The sequence below is a fragment of the Bos mutus genome, chromosome 5 (genome assembly GCF_027580195.1).
Source record: "Bos mutus isolate GX-2022 chromosome 5, NWIPB_WYAK_1.1, whole genome shotgun sequence".
Taxonomy (NCBI): Eukaryota; Metazoa; Chordata; class Mammalia; order Artiodactyla; family Bovidae; genus Bos; species Bos mutus.
This window is the reverse complement of record NC_091621.1, coordinates 27,770,604-27,787,015: the sequence shown is the minus strand read 5'-3', so window position 1 is coordinate 27,787,015 and position 16,412 is coordinate 27,770,604. Positions and strand designations below refer to the sequence as shown.

The window sequence follows — 16,412 nt, the reverse complement described above, 5'->3', positions numbered from 1 at the left end:
CCGGGAATAAGGCAGTGAAAAAAACCAACAGGGTCTGTCTTTCAAGCATGAGAAGTAGTCACCAAAAACACAGATAGATACAGTAACATGTCAAATCAAGATCTGTGTTGTGAGGGTTATAAAGCAAGCTAAAGAGAGAGTGTGGAATGTGTTATTTAGATTGGAGGGAGGCAGCTCAAAGAAAATTTCTCTAAGGAAGTGATATTTGAGCAGATCTTGTAATAGGTGGATCAGTGGTAAAGATCAGCCTGCAATGCAGGAGACGCAGGTTTGATCCCTGGGTCAAGAAGATCCCCTAGAGAAGTGAATGACAACCCACTCCAGTATTCTTGACTGGAGAATTCCATGGAGAGAGAGCCTGGCGGGCTACAGTCATAGGGTCGCCAAGAGTCAGACACAGCTGAGCAACTAACACTTTCACACTTCCATTGGGTTGTGCAATGCCATCACCCCCCACCCTGTTACCAGGCAATGGTTGCCACTAGACCACTGATGATTGCTTAGCCACTGGTCAGCGCCACAGTGGCCACCACCCCCTCCTCCACCAAATGAGCAGTTGTCAGTGAATAACCATTAGAGGTCCTGCTCAGCCATTGGTCAGTGCTGCAGTGGGCCCCTCCCCCAGCAAGCAACTGTCAAGGAGAAACTGTTACTGGGCACATTCAGCCAGCAGTGGGGGAGTGGTGGTCCTCAGGTGGAGAGTGAGGTAAGGGGTGGATCCTGGCCTTCTCCCCAGGACCCTACAGCTCACCTGGCCATGGGCCAGCAGCTGAACTGTGGGGGCAGAGACAGGTACAAGCTGGGGGCTGTGTGCAGTAGGGCTCCAGAGCTCTTGCCAAGGTTGGCCACTGGTCGGACCCAGGCTATGAGGTTGTGGTGAACCCCTTCCCCATCCTTGTCTTGGCAACCTAATGGCAGTGGCCATCTGCATAGGACGCAGTCAGCAGGACCTAGTCCCTGCCATTTGGGTGGCCTGAGGAGCCTGAGGGCTAGTTAGGTTGGGCACCTGGATCCCTCAGTGATGATGGCTGGGCAGGGTCTGGGGCCTTGGCCATGAGGGAGCTGCCAGTTGAGATCTCCCTCCTCTTGGCCAGGACCTGGACCTCAGAGTGGAAAGCTCATGCCTGGGGACCTTGCCCTTTCTTGTCAGAGCAGAGAAGAACAATGGATTGGTGGAGATTCACAGGAACATTGTTTACCTAACCATGACCTGACTCCAGAATAAAGGACCTGATACCAAGAAGTGTGCAACAACTAACCATACCCCTCCCTCACCATGGTGGCTCAGAGGTTAAAGTGTCTGCCTCCAATGTGGGAGACCCAGGTTCGATCCCTGGGTCGGGAAGATCCCCTGGAGAAGGAAATGGTAACCCACTCCGGTATTCTTGCCTGGAGAATCCCATGGACAGAGGAGCCTGGTGGGCTACAGTCCACGGGGTCGCAAAGAGTCGGACACGACTGAGCGACTTCACTTCACTTCACTTCCCTCATCTTTCCTAAGAAAGGGCTTTGCTGAAGGCTTTTGGGGAGATGGTTTTGTTTTTAACAACTGATTATCAATTTATTAGGTTGATTTAAGCATCTGCAGTGTAGACTTCAACCTTGACTGCAGGCTCAATGATGATGGAAGTGATTTGCTTAACAATCTCAGAGGGACTGTGCAGGTCAATGAGTTGCTTTAGGACCCTCATCTTGAAATGATCCCAAGTCTTAGATCCTTCATCACAAGGAGTTTTCCTTGCAGTTACTCTCAGAGTCTTGGTAGGCATCCAAACCCGTCCTTTCACTTTGAGACTCTTTTCCTTGGCAACCCTGATCAGGTCAGCACATGCCTTCTCCAAAAACTTGAGGTTGCAGCTGGTGAGGGTGATTCTAATCTGGTGAATTGCCATCTCTGGCTTCACGGGAGTCTTGCCTGTCTCTTTACAAGCCATAACTGTGGGGCGTCTTCCAACCAATTGGTTCCTCAGTGAGAATGAACAGCGATGAGTGAGGAGCAGGAGTGGTCTCCACTGCAGTGGTGACCACGTTTTCCTCAAAGGGTTGGGGGGTTCGGTTTTTTTAAGGACTGAGGCACCTGTCTCCACACATAGCCCCATGATAAACCTTTCTCTGTTCCAAACTCTGATGATTTGGCCTCAATCATTGTTTGGCCTCACTGTACATTGGGCACACAGACTTGCGTTTCTGCAACAATCTGATAAAGTGAGGGTGAAAACTATGTGGTTATCTGAGGAAAGAGGGTTCCTGGCAGACGGAACAGCAAGTAAAAGGCCCTGAGGCAGACATGTGTTTGACCTTTTTGCTCTTCCTTTAGCTGTTTTGGGAGCACAGCAAGAGAGGAGGAGTGACAGAGAAGAAGGTCAGACCACAGAAGGAGGTCAACAATGTCGATGCCAAAGAACCAAGTCTTGAAGGGCTTTAGGTTTTATTCCGTGTGATGACAGCCATCAAAGCATGTTAAGCAGAAGAATGATACAATCTGATTACTTTGTAAAGGCTTATTCTGGCTGCTGTGTGAAGAAAAGATTGGTAGTGACTCAAGAATGGAAGCAGTGAGACAAGATATTAATATATAGTAAGAGCTTGTTGCAATAATTCAAGAGAAAAGTCCTCATGGCAAGGACCAGGTTGGCAGCAGGAAAGAGAATAAGGATGAGTAAATAAATCTTCAATCTATTTCATGGTTAGACTCTACATGATTTGCTGGTAGGTTGAATATGATTTGTTTAAGAGTAAAGAATGATTTCAAGGTCTGGAGCCTGAAAAACTATGTGAATCATGATGCAGTTTATTGAGATGGAGAGCACTAAGAAAGAACAAGTTTGGTAAAGAAAACTAAGAGTTCTGTTCTGGATATGTTGATTTGGAGGGGTCGATAGAATATGCAATGGGTTTAACTGGTGGCTCAGTGGTAAAGAATCTGCCTGCAATTCAGGAGACGCGGTTTGATCCATAAGTTGGGAAGATCCCCTAAAGAAGGAAATGACAACCCACTCCAGTATTCGTTCCTGAAAATCCCATGGGCAGAGGAGCCTGGCAGGCTACAGTTCACGGGGTCCAAAGAGTTGGTCACGACTAAGCAACTGAGCATGCATGCATGCATAGAACATGACAAGAGTTTATGGGAGAGGTCTGAGCTAGAGATGTAAACTGGTGAGTCTTTGGAATAAAAAATGATAGTTAAAGCCAAGATCCTGGCACCGAGAGAGCAACTGTAGAGAAGAAAAAGGTCTGAGGCCAGAGGCCTGAGGCTTCACGCTATAGAGGAATGAAAGTGGGGGTATCCAGCAACTGAACCCAAGAATGTGAGGGCCACCAAGAGCAGAGGAGCAAGCTGTCTTGGAAGCCAAGGGAGACAAGAAGGAGGGAGTGGTAGACCCTGTCAATGCTGCTCATGGGTTGAGTTAGATAAGAACTGGGAATTGCTGCTTGGTTTAGCCACCGGAGACCATTGGTGACCTCAAGGAAAATATTTTTGATAAACTGGGAAGATGACCGCCTCATTGGTGTGGGTTCCAGAGAGAATGGGTGGTGAAGAAGGGGAGAGAGAGTTATTTCATCATTCTTTCAAGGAATTTTTCTACAGAGCAAAATGAAGCAGCAGCCAGAAGAGGTGGGTTCTAGGAAGTTTTTTGTTGTTGTCTGTTTTTTTCTTTTAAGCTGGGAGATATTGTGTCTATGTCATATGCTTCAGATTTTATGCTGAAGGAAATTATCTAATAAAAAGGTGGAAATTGATGTTGTAGGAAACAGGATTCCTTTTTTTTTTTTTTTCCTTTTATTTATCTATTCACTGTGCTGGGTCTTCATTGCTACACATGGGTTTTTCTCTAGTTGGGGCTGGCGGAGGCTCCTCTTCATTGTGGTGCATGGCCTTCTCACTGCAGTGGCTTCTCTTGTTGCCAAGCACAGGCTCCAGGGTGCACAGGCTCCAGTAGTTGCAGCACGTGGGCTCAGTAGATTCAGCTGTGGGCCCTGGGGCACAGGACCAGTAGATCTGGTGAAGGGACTTTAGTTGCTCTGCCACATGTGGGATCTTCCTAAATTAGGGATTGAACTGGTGTCCCCATCCACTGTACCACTATGGAGGTCCCCAGGAAACAGGGTTCTTGCAGAGCTGCTGACAGGGGTGGAATCCGTGCCTGACTGGTCCTTCACATTCAGGATGACTCACCTAGTATTGTAGAAGGAAAGACAGACCTACAGGAAGAGATGCAGAAAGGTGGGGAGATGAATGCTTGAATTCCTCAGTGAAATAGAAAGTAAGGTCATGAACTGAGGATGAGGAGAGAGGTGGGCATGGAGACAGAGGAGAAGGTGTGAAATAGTCCTCTTAGGGAGTGGGTGAGGGGTGAGCAGAGGGACTGGGAATGTCCATAGACTTGCCAGATGGGCTCACTTGAAGTCTAATATCCTAAATTTAAAGTGAGACTAGTTGGCACGGTGTATGGTTTTCTTCAGCTGTGTCTGGCTGCTTGGGTGCAAGCATGAGTAGGGAGAGAGTTAGATTTAACAGTGTTATGGTCTGAATTGTGTCCCCCACAGGTTTATATGTTTGAAGCCCTTACCCTCAGTGTCAATTGTACTTGGAGAAAGGACCTGTGAGGAGGTAATACGTATTAAACAAGGTCATAAATGTGGGCTTTAATCTCATAGAACTGGTGTCCTCATTAAAGGGGAAAGAGACAGCAAAAGGCTCTTAAATTCCACGTGTGCACAGAAGAAAGGCCATGTGAAGACACAGAGAGAAGGCAGCTGTCTGCAACCCAGGAAGGGAGTGCTCACAGAAGACTAACCCTGACGGCCTCTGGTCACCAGAACTGTGAGGAAAATGTCATTTCTGTTGCTCAAGCCCCACAGTCTGTGGAATATGGTTGTGGCAGCCTGAGCAAACTACTGCAACCAGAGATGGAGCGTTCTCAGGCAAACGTGGCAGAAGATGGAACAAGGAATGATTACAGAGGTGGATGAATGAAGAAATAGCTGTAGGCTGCTAGGCCTAGTGTGTGGAACTTGGCAATTCCTCCACCAGGGTAGCTGCTGCCAGCTACCTTCTCAGTACCTGCCTTCTTTCTCTGCCTTCCGTGACAGGTATTGCTCTAGGAAAATGCCATGCAAGTGGTAAGTTGCTCACGCTCGGTGGGCTCACAGTCAAGTGAAGGTGAGAGACACACGATAGTGTCAGTACAACATGACTAGCATTGTCATAAGACATTGACAGCGTCTTGGTCCAGAGGAGATGTCACAGAAGCGCTGTTTGAGCTGGGTGCTGAAGCTGAGCAAGAGTTTACCAGGAGAGTTTCTAGACTGAGAGAACAGGAGGCTCTGAGGAGGACAGGACACTTGAGAGAGAGCGAAGCATCTATCATGGCCTCGGTGCAAGAGGTAGGCTGTTCCTCCCTGTGGAGGTGGGGAGGGAGTGAGGAGGCGAGCTGTAGCCAGGATGTGAAAGGCCTGGAGTTGATTACGTGATAACCAGAGGGTTGATGTCATAGATTACTCTTAAAAGAAAAGATAAAACTCTGTTAGCATTGTGGAAAATAAATTACAATGGAAAAGAACTTAGCAGGCAGTTAAAATACCAATTTGGTGCTTAGGAGAAAGTGCAAGGCTGGAAAAATCCATTTCATTATCTTATATACTAATGGAAACCATGGATGTGACTGAGAAAAAGATGGCTATCACTTCCCGAGTGTGCATCACATGCCAAGCACTACACTTTACATAGATTATCTTATTTAAAGTTGACACTGGGGAGTTCCCTGATGGTTCAGTGGTTAGGACTCAGCACGATCACTGTTGTGGGCCTGGATTTAATTCCTGGCCGGGGAACTAAGATCCTGCAAACCATCTGGTATGAACAACAACATCAAAAAAAAAAAAAAAATGAAAGCAAATTTATTTATAAGATGTTATTGTTTTTTTCAGATGAACAATCTGAGTTTAGAGAGATTAAATGACTTGCCCAAACACATAGTTGATAAGTAGATTTTAACTCAAGTGGTCTGACCCCAGGGTCCCCTGCTGTCTGTCTTTTGCCTTGGACATATCTATGGTTAAGGGGTAAGCAAAAGTGGAGTCTGGGCAGAAAACACTTTTTATTTATTTATTTTATTAAAAAATTTATTGGAGTATCATTGATTTACAATATTGTGTTAGCATTGTGAATCAGTTATACATATACATATACCCACTCTTTTTTGATTCTTTTTCCATATAGGTCGTTACAGAGTATTTGAGTTCCTTGTGCTAGAGAGTAAGTCCTTATTCGCTATCTATTTTATACATAGTAGTGTGTATATACCCCACTCCAGTACTCCTGCCTGGAAAATCCCTGGGAGGAGCCTGGTGGGCTGCAGTCCATGGAGTCGCTGAGGGTCGGACACAACTGAGTGACTTCACTTTCACTTTTCACTTTCATACATTGGAGAAGGAAATGACAACCCACTCCAGTGTTCTTGCCTGGAGAATCCCAGGGATGGGGGAGCCTGGTGGGCTGCTGTCTATGGGGTCACACAGAGTCGGACACGACTGAAGTGACTTAGCAGTAGCAGCAGCAGCAGTGTGTATATGTGAATCCCAATCTTCCAATTTATCCCTCCCCTCCCACTTCCCCCCCTAATGACCTTAAGTTTGTTTTCTACATCTGTGACTCTAAAGAAATAGTTTTTTAAAGATTTGGCAGAGAACCAAGAAAGTAGATGATTGGCATCAAAGGCTCAAAAGCATTCAAAGGGAGGTCAGTGAAGATGTGCTCTAAATAGAAGTCCAGATCACATAAGACCATGGTTGCACTTCCTGAGGGCAGACTAGGTTAACAGCAAGGCCAGAGACTGGCTGGAAATGCTGAGGAGCAAGTCAGGCAGTGGTTTGGCGTAAAAGTCATGCAGTGGGTCAGTTGGCACCTGAGGAAAGAGAGGGGTGCTGGCCACCTAGACAAGTACACAGGTGACGTCACCTTGACCAACTTATCTCCATTCCACAGTCTGGCAGACTCAGAAACAGAGTTTCTGACACGTCTCCAAGTCTCCAAGTCCATGAGAGCTTATGTTTGAAAACCAGAATGTTGATTGATTAATTGGTGCTGAGTAATAAACTACTGAGAAATCCAGATGTTCATAGTTTGCTGATGAGAGCACTATAGCTTGCTGCCAAAGCCTAACATTATAATCAAAATGTTACCAGGAAGCATGAACTCAGAGCAAGATAAGGCGACTGGTGTCCTCAGTCTATGATATCTCGTGCACCCATCTTCACCAGGGACATAGCCTCAGGTGCTCATGCTTACCAGTTATGGTTCCATCTCCTTTGAGCAGCAGTGGAGTCACGCTGACAGATTTTATTTCTCTGGATTTCTTTCTTAGAGAAACCATCCCATTCCTGTCACTTCAGTGTTTCCCAAACAATCATTCTCATACAATTTTCACAATATTTGACGTACCCATGTGCCACCAATGTGTCCCATCATTAGTTTAATTTCTAAAATTTAATTTACTTAAATTAAGAATAAAGATTTATTTTAAAAAAAGTTATGTTATGAGCATAAATGCAAAGCCAGTATCCTTTGCCACAAAGAGAAGGCAACTGTAAATCTAAAGACATAACTTTGAAAAAAAAAATCAATTATCTGTTATTCCCCCAATTCTTGAATACTAGCAATGATATGCTTACTACTCCCTGGGAAGTACTTTTCTCAAGCAACATAATGCAGTTACTACATGTATGCTTTCTCAGCAACATTCTCAATTATTGGAATGGCTCCACACTGTCCCATGCATAGGGGCAGATCTACTGTGAAACTTTATCATAAGGTTTGAACTTCAAGATTCATTATTTTTACCTGTCCTTTCCAAGCCCTTATATGTTTGTGCCTAATTTTGTGTTCTTTTTACAAGGAGAACCCCACCACTACATCTTAAGGTTTATGCCACAAATCTGTGTTCTCTCCTACTTCCAGATCATTCTGCTGCTGCTGCTAAGTCACTTCAGTCGTGTTCGACTCTGTGCGACCCCAGAGACGGCAGCCCACCAGGCTCCTCCGTCCCTGGGATTCTCCAGGCAAGAACACTGGAGTGGGTTGCCATTTCCTTCTCCAATGCATGAAAGTGAAAAGTGAAAGTGAAGTTGCTCAGTCGTGTCCGACCCTCAGCGACCCCACAGACTGCAGCCTACCAGGCTCCTCTGTCCATGGGATTTTCCAGGCTAGAGATGAATAAATTCACCTTATTTCATACTGAAGTGATTAGCTTTTTTCAGGTTCAGTAATGTCCTGCAGTTTATCCCTATAACAACTTTGTAGGGAAAGAGATATTTGATAAGTCACTTGAAGAGTGAAGGGAAGGGTGATGTTTAGACTAGAAAAACGTGGAAGTGTTTATGAAGAGAATGAGTGGAGGGAGACTAAGGTAGTCTAAAAGAGGAGGAAATTGATGGAAAGGAGGTTTACCACATGAGAGAGGGCTTGGCCTTTGAAAGAGGGACCCCTTTCCCTGTAACAGAAAGAGACAAGAAGAGATGCATCTTAGGTAGATCAACCTTAGGTAGAGGCTCTGACTTGTTTGGTCTCTAGTTTCTCTTTGGATTCTGAGAACATATCCCATGTCAAGAGTAAGGGACATGGAGATTGTGTGGGAGGTTTGAGAAGCCTGTGTTTGAAATTTTCAACATGGAGCCTGCAAGAGGGAACTCACCAGAGGCAAGAGAAAGCCTGGTAGAGTGGCTTGGATGGACCAGTTCATAGAGACGCTGGGCAGTGCAGTGGTAGGATACTTACCCAGACGATTCTGAGGCCCTCATGGTCTGGTTCTGTCATGAGTCATCAAGGAAGGAGAGAAAGGATGCCAAAGAGGCAAAGGAAATGGAGTCGCTGATAAACATGTTATAAAAGGGATTAACCAGAGAGTGGGTTGCTTACAGGTCAGAATTTGGAACCCAGGTCTTGATGAAAAGAGCATGTTTAGAGGGAAGCAGTGGAGATCATGGTCTGAGCAGAATTTCTGAATAGCTTGAGGTGCAAATATGAGTGATGACAAGGCCTAGGGTGCCAAGAAAGAGAGACTTAGAGGGATAAAGTGAAGAGCACAAAGAGATCAAGGAAGCAAGAGATCAAGGCTAGACATCATTGAGGACGATGGAAAGAATGAAGACAGAAATCTCTCCATCAGGGGACTTGATATAAGAGGAATAGAGGAACGCCTAGGCTTCCTGGAGATGGGAAGTACAGAATGGAGAGAAGGGGAATAACATGTCCATGTCCTCATCTCCAAAACCTGTAAACCTATTACCTTGAATAGCAAAAAGGATTTTGCAGATGTGGTTAAGTCAAGGATTCTGTGGAAGGGAGATCATCCTGGATTATCCAGATAGGATCAACATAATCACAAGGATGCTTAAAAGAGAGAAAGGCTGGGGGTGAGTGGGGAGGGATGGGAAGCAGAAGAGGTGTGATGACGGTGCAAGCATAGGTCTGAGTGGTGCAATCACCAGCTTGAAGATGGAGGAAGCCAAGAAATGCAAGCAGCTGATAGAAGCTGGAAAAGGCAAGGGAATGGATTCTGCCCTGGAGCCTCCAGAGGGAATGCAGACCTGTGGACACCTTGACTCCAGCCCCATGAAACCCATTTTGGACTCTGTCTTCCAGAATGCTAAGACAATAAATGTGTGATGTTTTATGCTACTTAGTTTGTGATAGTTTGCTACAGCACTTATAGGAAATAGAGATGGGAAGCTGGTTGATATGAATATTTTCAAAGGGAAGGCTTTTGAAAAAATATGGAAGAACCGTATTCTGTGGGCAGAAGCCTAAAGCCAGGAGACACTACCTCTGGCCATCAGATAGAACCTGTGTGCCCAGATGAGCTGTCTCTACTTGCAAGGGCTGCAAAGGACCTAAGAATCCTCCAGGGAAATCCAAATTTTCAGCTGAAGCCAGGAAGGAGAAGAGGTAGTAAGCAAAAAGGTTAAGAGTGTAGAGGATTATTTTAATTTTGGGCAATAGATCTAGACTTTCAAAGTGTACAGTGTAAACAATTAGAGGCCAGGTCCTGGGAGAAGACTTAACTGAATAGGAATAAAAGTACCTAACAGGATCTGTGGCCTCCATGGGTAGCATGCTGTGCACATATCATGAGCCATTGCTGAGAATCACAGGGAAGAAGGAGGCAGAGGCCAGAGATGGAACTCTGTTCAGCAGTTTTAATGAAAAGCTTTTTGGCTCCCGCTTCTACTTAGCTGGCTAGCTTTGATGCCTCTGCTGGTCTTAGTCAAATTCCAAAATTAGACATTTGCTTTTTAAGGGACTAAGACCAACTTTGTGTGGATCATATTATGTGTAATGTCAACTCATTAATACCTGTCATAAACAAGTCAGAATAAACTCATTTTTTTTTCACAAGCTATAATAAAATGTTGTTTCTGATTTTGAGAGAGTCTTGCCCATATTAGGCTTATAAGTGCTCATTGGATTTAATTGAATTAAAATAAGTCATAAAGTGAGAGCTGAATCAGAGAGTCATGAAGAAGTTATGCGGAAGGGACCTTTTATGCAAACGTCAGATTTATGACCTCCAACCCTTCAGTTTTATTAGTTGGCCTCTACCGCGTGTGTGTCAAAGCCATCCTCTTGTACGCTAGGCCTACCTTCTGAATCCTGGCCTTTAGACATTACCACGTCCATCAGGAGGGGAGGCAGGAAAGGCGACCGCAGGAAAGGACAGAGGAAAGTGAGCATTTCTCTAGGGGAACTGCAGCAGAGCAGGCTTTGGCCATCCACTCTCTGGTCCTCACCAGGATGGGGCATCCCTCCCAAGCAAATGGTCACTCCATTTATGGTAAAAGTCTCTTACCACACAGCTGCGAAGATAAGAAAGAGAATCCAAGAGGGGCAACAATAAAAGGAAATAGAAATCCAAAAGACCAGCTATTGGCAAGGCAGAGTTGTTTTGTTTTTCCACCTTCTTTTCCATTATGGTTTTTTGTAAGATCCCTGTGCTATACAATTTTTATATATATACTGTATATACAAAACCCTTGTTGTTTATGTATATTTAGTAATTTGTGTCTGCTAATCCCAAACTCCTAATTTATCCACAAGTTTGCTTTCCATCTGTGAGTCTGTTTCTGTTTAATAAATAAGTTCATTTATATCATATTTTAGATTTCACATATAAGTGATTTCATTTAATATCTGTCTTTGTCTGACTTACTTCAGTTAGTATGATAATCTCTAGGTCCATCCATATTGCTGGAGAACATTGAGTTTATCCCTACAAACCAGCAAATACCATCCCCTTGCAAACTGCGTGCTCTTAAACTAGAAGTTATTGATATCTCTGTGTTGTGTGTATGTTCATCTGTTTGTTCCTTCTTGTGTAAAAAGCTAATTACGTCTTTAATTAAGTGCTCTTTACTCTTATTAGAGCTGTTAGCATATTCAAGAACATTTGCTGTTTTTGGTTTCCCAGTGGACCAAGGCATGCATTTTCAGGAACCAGCTGGTTTTGTTAATATGACAGTGTGTATCAGGTGCAGAAGGATAATTTACTGCCTTTCAAATATCTATTTCTTCTCCTCCAAATGGATGCACCTGCATTGGAACCCAGAGTGTCTGCACTCACATGGTCACTGAAGACTAATCTCAGCTAGCTAACAGTCTCCAAAGCCAGGCACAGAATCAGCTGTCTTGGAACTGCTTGTCTGTGCATCATGAGGAACTGTGCAGGGAGACATGGATGAGAATCTGCCACATCTATAGATGTGCTACAGAAATGTGCTATAGAAATAGACGGGCTTGAGAAATAGGATTGGGACACACAGAATCACTGCATGGTCTGTCTGCTGGGTCACCACGATGCTCAGTCGCAGAGTAGCAGTTATCCTCAGTACAGGAAGACACAGGACTTATTCTGAATTATCTACTTCTCCTTTCATAACTATTAAGCTGAGTGTTGTCAGGGCTGGTCCTTATCTTTCTGGAGACCAGAATCTACAACAAGGCCAATCTGATGAGCACAGAATCTGCATAGTTACATGGAATCCTGCACTTAGAAGGGTCCCTTGCTTGGTTTAATGCTGTGTTGCTGCTGCCTTGAAATTTTTAACAACTTTAAAATAAGGAGCTCAGCATTTTTATTTTGCGCTGGGCTTTGCAAATTATGTAGCCTATCATGATCTCCTATACAGTTTCTTTGGTTAAAAAACTTCTATTCAGTGTTACTTCTCTAATAATCCAAAACCCTCTATTGTGTACTTTTATTTATGAGTCTCAGCAGAGACATTACTTTGCCAACAAAGGTCTGTCTAGTCAAGGCTATGGTTTTTCCTGTGGTCATGTATGGATGTGAGTGTTGGACTGTGAAGAAGGCTGAGCACTGAAGAATTGATGCTTTTGAACTGTGGTGTTGGAGAAGACCCTTCAGAGTCCCTTGGACTGCAAGGAGATCCAACCAGTCCATTCTGAAGGAGATCAGCCCTGGGATTTCCTTGGAAGGAATGATGCTAAAGCTGAAACTCCAGTACTTTGGCCACCTCATGGGAAGAGTTGACTCATTGGAAAAGTCTCTGATGCTGGGAGGGATTGGGGGCAGGAGGAGAAGGGGACGACAGAGGATGAGATGGCTGGATGGCATCACTGACTCGATGGACGTGAGTCTGAGTGAACTCCGGGAGTTGGTGATGGACAGGGAGGCCTGGCGTGCTGCGATTCATGGGGTCACAAAGAGTCGGACACGACTGAGCGACTGAACTGAACTGAACTGAACTGATACAGATTTCAGGCTGCAGTTTCCTAAGGGCCTAGACTTTCTTATGTCTTCTCTAGGGCTTAGAAGAGTGCCTGACATAAGTAGTCAGACAGTGTATGTTGAATGACTGAGTGTTTGAGAGAGGCTTCAAGGATATTCCCATAGCCCAAGGTAACAAAGCAGATTATTGGGATATTGTCACATTTGGTATCAAGTTCACCATAAAAGGGGTCATTAAATCTGCACACTCCTTCCCTACCTCCTCCTCAACTACTTTTCACTGAGTGGTAAGCTGCTTTAATGCTTGATCACTCACACTGACTCTTTTTTCACCTGATTTCCTAATTCCGTAAGCTGAGCAGGGAACCTCGTATTGACCCAAGCAACTATGCTAACAGGCCAACCTGAGTTGCTGTTGTCAAGGTTCAGGGAGGCAGTTTTGACTCAGAGTGTGGGCACACCTTCACCCTGGCCAACTGAGCTGGAGGGTCTTAGAGAAGTAAATATAAGAGCAAACATTGTGACTTCAAGGTTATATAAAGAGGTGCTATCCTGCCCACGCTTGGCAGTTGGACCATGAGTGTGAGCACCTGTAGCCCCTTAAGAGCTACATCTTATGTTGTGGGTCTTTGTGGAAGTACTTCCCTTGGAACATTTAAGGTGACTAGTCCAATAATTTGTATTGCATTTTAAATAAATTAAAGGAGAACAATTTAAAGCCAACACCTCTGTCTGTTGACCACAAATAGGATTTATTTCCAATGATTACCTGGAACACTATGTTGAATAGTTTTCTAGGAAAAGAGTCTGGGGGTCAATTAATAATGCCTGTGTGGGCACTTATGCTTGCATTTATTGAGAGTCTACACAGTATTGAATACATGGTAAATGCTCCATACGTATTTGTTGACTGAGTGAATAGATGGATGAAGATTTGCCATTGAAAGAGTGGTTCAGAACATGCCACTCCACATATGTCCCTTTGGCATATAGATTACTATTCTGAACTGAAGGCACCTGGGAAATAGATGCAGGAAGGGCTCCTTGACCCCCCACCCTTTCTATCTAAAAGCAAGCCATAAAATTTCCCATGAGAAAGATGTCCTCTGTGTACCAGGATGAGAAGAACATTCTTATCACCAGAGATTGGGAGTCAGTGCCTAAGAGGCCCTGTACAAACAAAGCTACTAAAATAACCCCTATCTTCCATTGGTTTTCCCATATATTTCCTAGTTACTGTCTCACAATTTACTGCCTCCCAGCTTAAGCCCTTTTATCTTGTCAAATTCCCAACATCTGTAGTTCTTCATGTAAAATTGGTATATAAACTTTCTGGCATAACAGATTTTTGGCCTTCTTTGGGTCTTTATTTTTATTCTGAAGATGTCCATGTATATGTAAAAATATTAAATATAATTTGTATCAATCTGTCTCATGTTGGTTTAATTCTTAGACCCTACTACAAAACTTAAGAGGATAGAAGGATTTTTTTTTTCCCTCTTTACACCATCAGTGCTTCAAGTCTGTCCCTGGAACTAACTAGGTAATTTGAACAAGTTCTTCAGCCTGAGCTTCAATTTCTGTAGCTGTGAAAAGACTTGAAATATCTTCCAGTCGTGTTTTTCTGTAATATTCTGTAACCATGTCAGTCTCTCTGAAATGAAGACAGCGAAACAATATCCAATTCCATATGCTTAAGGCTTCATTTCTTTAAAACCTTGCTGTGGTGGCCTGTTTAATTTCTTTTTCTTTCTTTTTAATATTTTAAAAAAATGTTTGTTGTAGACAATTTCAGATAAATGTATGTATATATGTGTGTCACACAAGTAAAAATATAATTAACTTTCATGTACCCATCTTTCAACTTCAAGAATTATCTGCTCGTGGGTAAGTTTCATTTTTTTAAAAAATCAATTTGTTTATTTTAATTGGAGGCTAATTACTTTACAATATTTTGGTGGATTTTGCCATACATTGACATGAACCAGCCATCAGTGTACATGTGTCCCCCCGTCCCGAACCCCCCTCCCACCTCCTTCCCGTTCCATCCCTCTGGGTTGTCCCAGTGCACCAGCTTTGAGTACCCTGTTTCAGGCATCAAACTTGGACTGGTCATCTATTTCACATGTGGTAATATACATGTTTCAATGCTATTTTCTCAAATCATCCCACCCTCACCTCTCACAGAGTCCAAAAGTCTGTTCTTTATATCAGTGTCTCTTTTGCTGTCTTGCATATAGGGTCATCGTTACCATCTTTCTAAATTCCACATATATGCATTAATATACTATATAGATGTTTTTCTTTCTGACTTACTTCACTCTGTATATTAGGCTTCAGTTTCATCCGCCTCAGAACTGACTCAAATGCGTTCTTTTTAATAGCTGAGTAATATTGCACAGTGTGTTTGTACCAAAACTTTCTTACCCATTTGTCTGCCGATGGACATCTAGGTTGCTTCCATGTCCTAACTATTGTAAACAGTGCTGCGATGAACATTGGGGTACACGTGTTTCTTTCAATTCTGGTTTCCTCGGTGTGTATGCCCAGCAGTGGGATTGCTGGGTCGTATGGCAGTTCTATTTCCAGTTTTTTAAGGAATCGCCACATTGTTCTCCATAGTGGCTGTACTAGTTTGCATTCCCACCAACAGTGTAAGAGGGTTCCCTTTTCTCCACACCCTCTCCAGCATTTATTGTTTGTAGACTTTTTGTAGCAGCCGTTCTGACCAGCCTGAGATGGTATCTCAGTGTGGTTTTGATTTGCATTTCTCTGATAATGAGTGATGTTGAGCATCTTTTCATGTGTTTGTTAGCCATCTGACATTTCATTTTTACTTCCATTGCCACACTACCCCACAAACTGGATTGTTCAAAAGCAAACTCCAGATAGCAGATAATTTAATACAAAAGATAGAGATTCTTTTTAAAAACATAATCACAGTTTTTCTCTATCTTAATTTCCATTGCAGCAAAATATGTAGTATATCTGTCATAGAATTGCCAGTATACATTTCTCACATCTTGAAGTGACTACGGTGACTTTGGACCAAAACTCACAACCTTGTTTCTTTAATGTTTTATAAATCTAAGAGACATACATCCTCTCCAGAGATTTGTGACTCTTTGTGGTAAAAATTGGAAACAGAGACGTTTGCTTTTGACCAAGTCTTCTATGGAGGGGGCTAAACCAAGAATATAATTAATCACTTACTACGTTTTTCTCTTCCCTCTTCCCAGCACCTCCCCTCAACTTACACCTGAACAATATGCTCCCTCCTAACTTCAAAAGACTTCCCAGGGAACTTAAGACAGTGACCCACAGAGTCAGATAATCAGAAAGAGTAAATGGGGGGATTGAGATATAACAGATTTGCTATTATTTTGTTTGTTAATTTTAATAATTGACTCAGGGAGTTACAGGGATTATCTTATGGAGCTGGTACTTGTGCATTGGAGGAATTGTCTAGCTTAATTTATGGGAAGCAAGAGACATCAGGAAATCTTATTGACCATGTAGGCATTCGCATGCGGAACTGACAACTTCCCACAAGAGGCGGTTTCCCGAACCTTGAGAATCTCCATTAACCTACTTTGATTTCTGAACAGCTTCGTTACAGATTCATTATTTGGAGTTAGGGTCTTATCCCCTAATAAAAATAAAATGCTC

At 43.5% G+C, this 16,412-nt stretch overlaps 1 protein-coding gene across 1 annotated transcript; it reads right to left on the bottom strand.

The window, feature by feature from the left end:
- Positions 1–1,574: 1,574 nt before the first annotated feature.
- Positions 1,575–1,934, bottom strand: LOC102280250 (small ribosomal subunit protein uS10-like). The gene has a single exon (XM_005887000.1). The coding sequence runs from the start codon at positions 1,932–1,934 to the stop codon at positions 1,575–1,577; it is 360 nt and encodes a 119-aa protein (XP_005887062.1).
- Between the last annotated feature and the right edge of the window lie 14,478 nt (positions 1,935–16,412).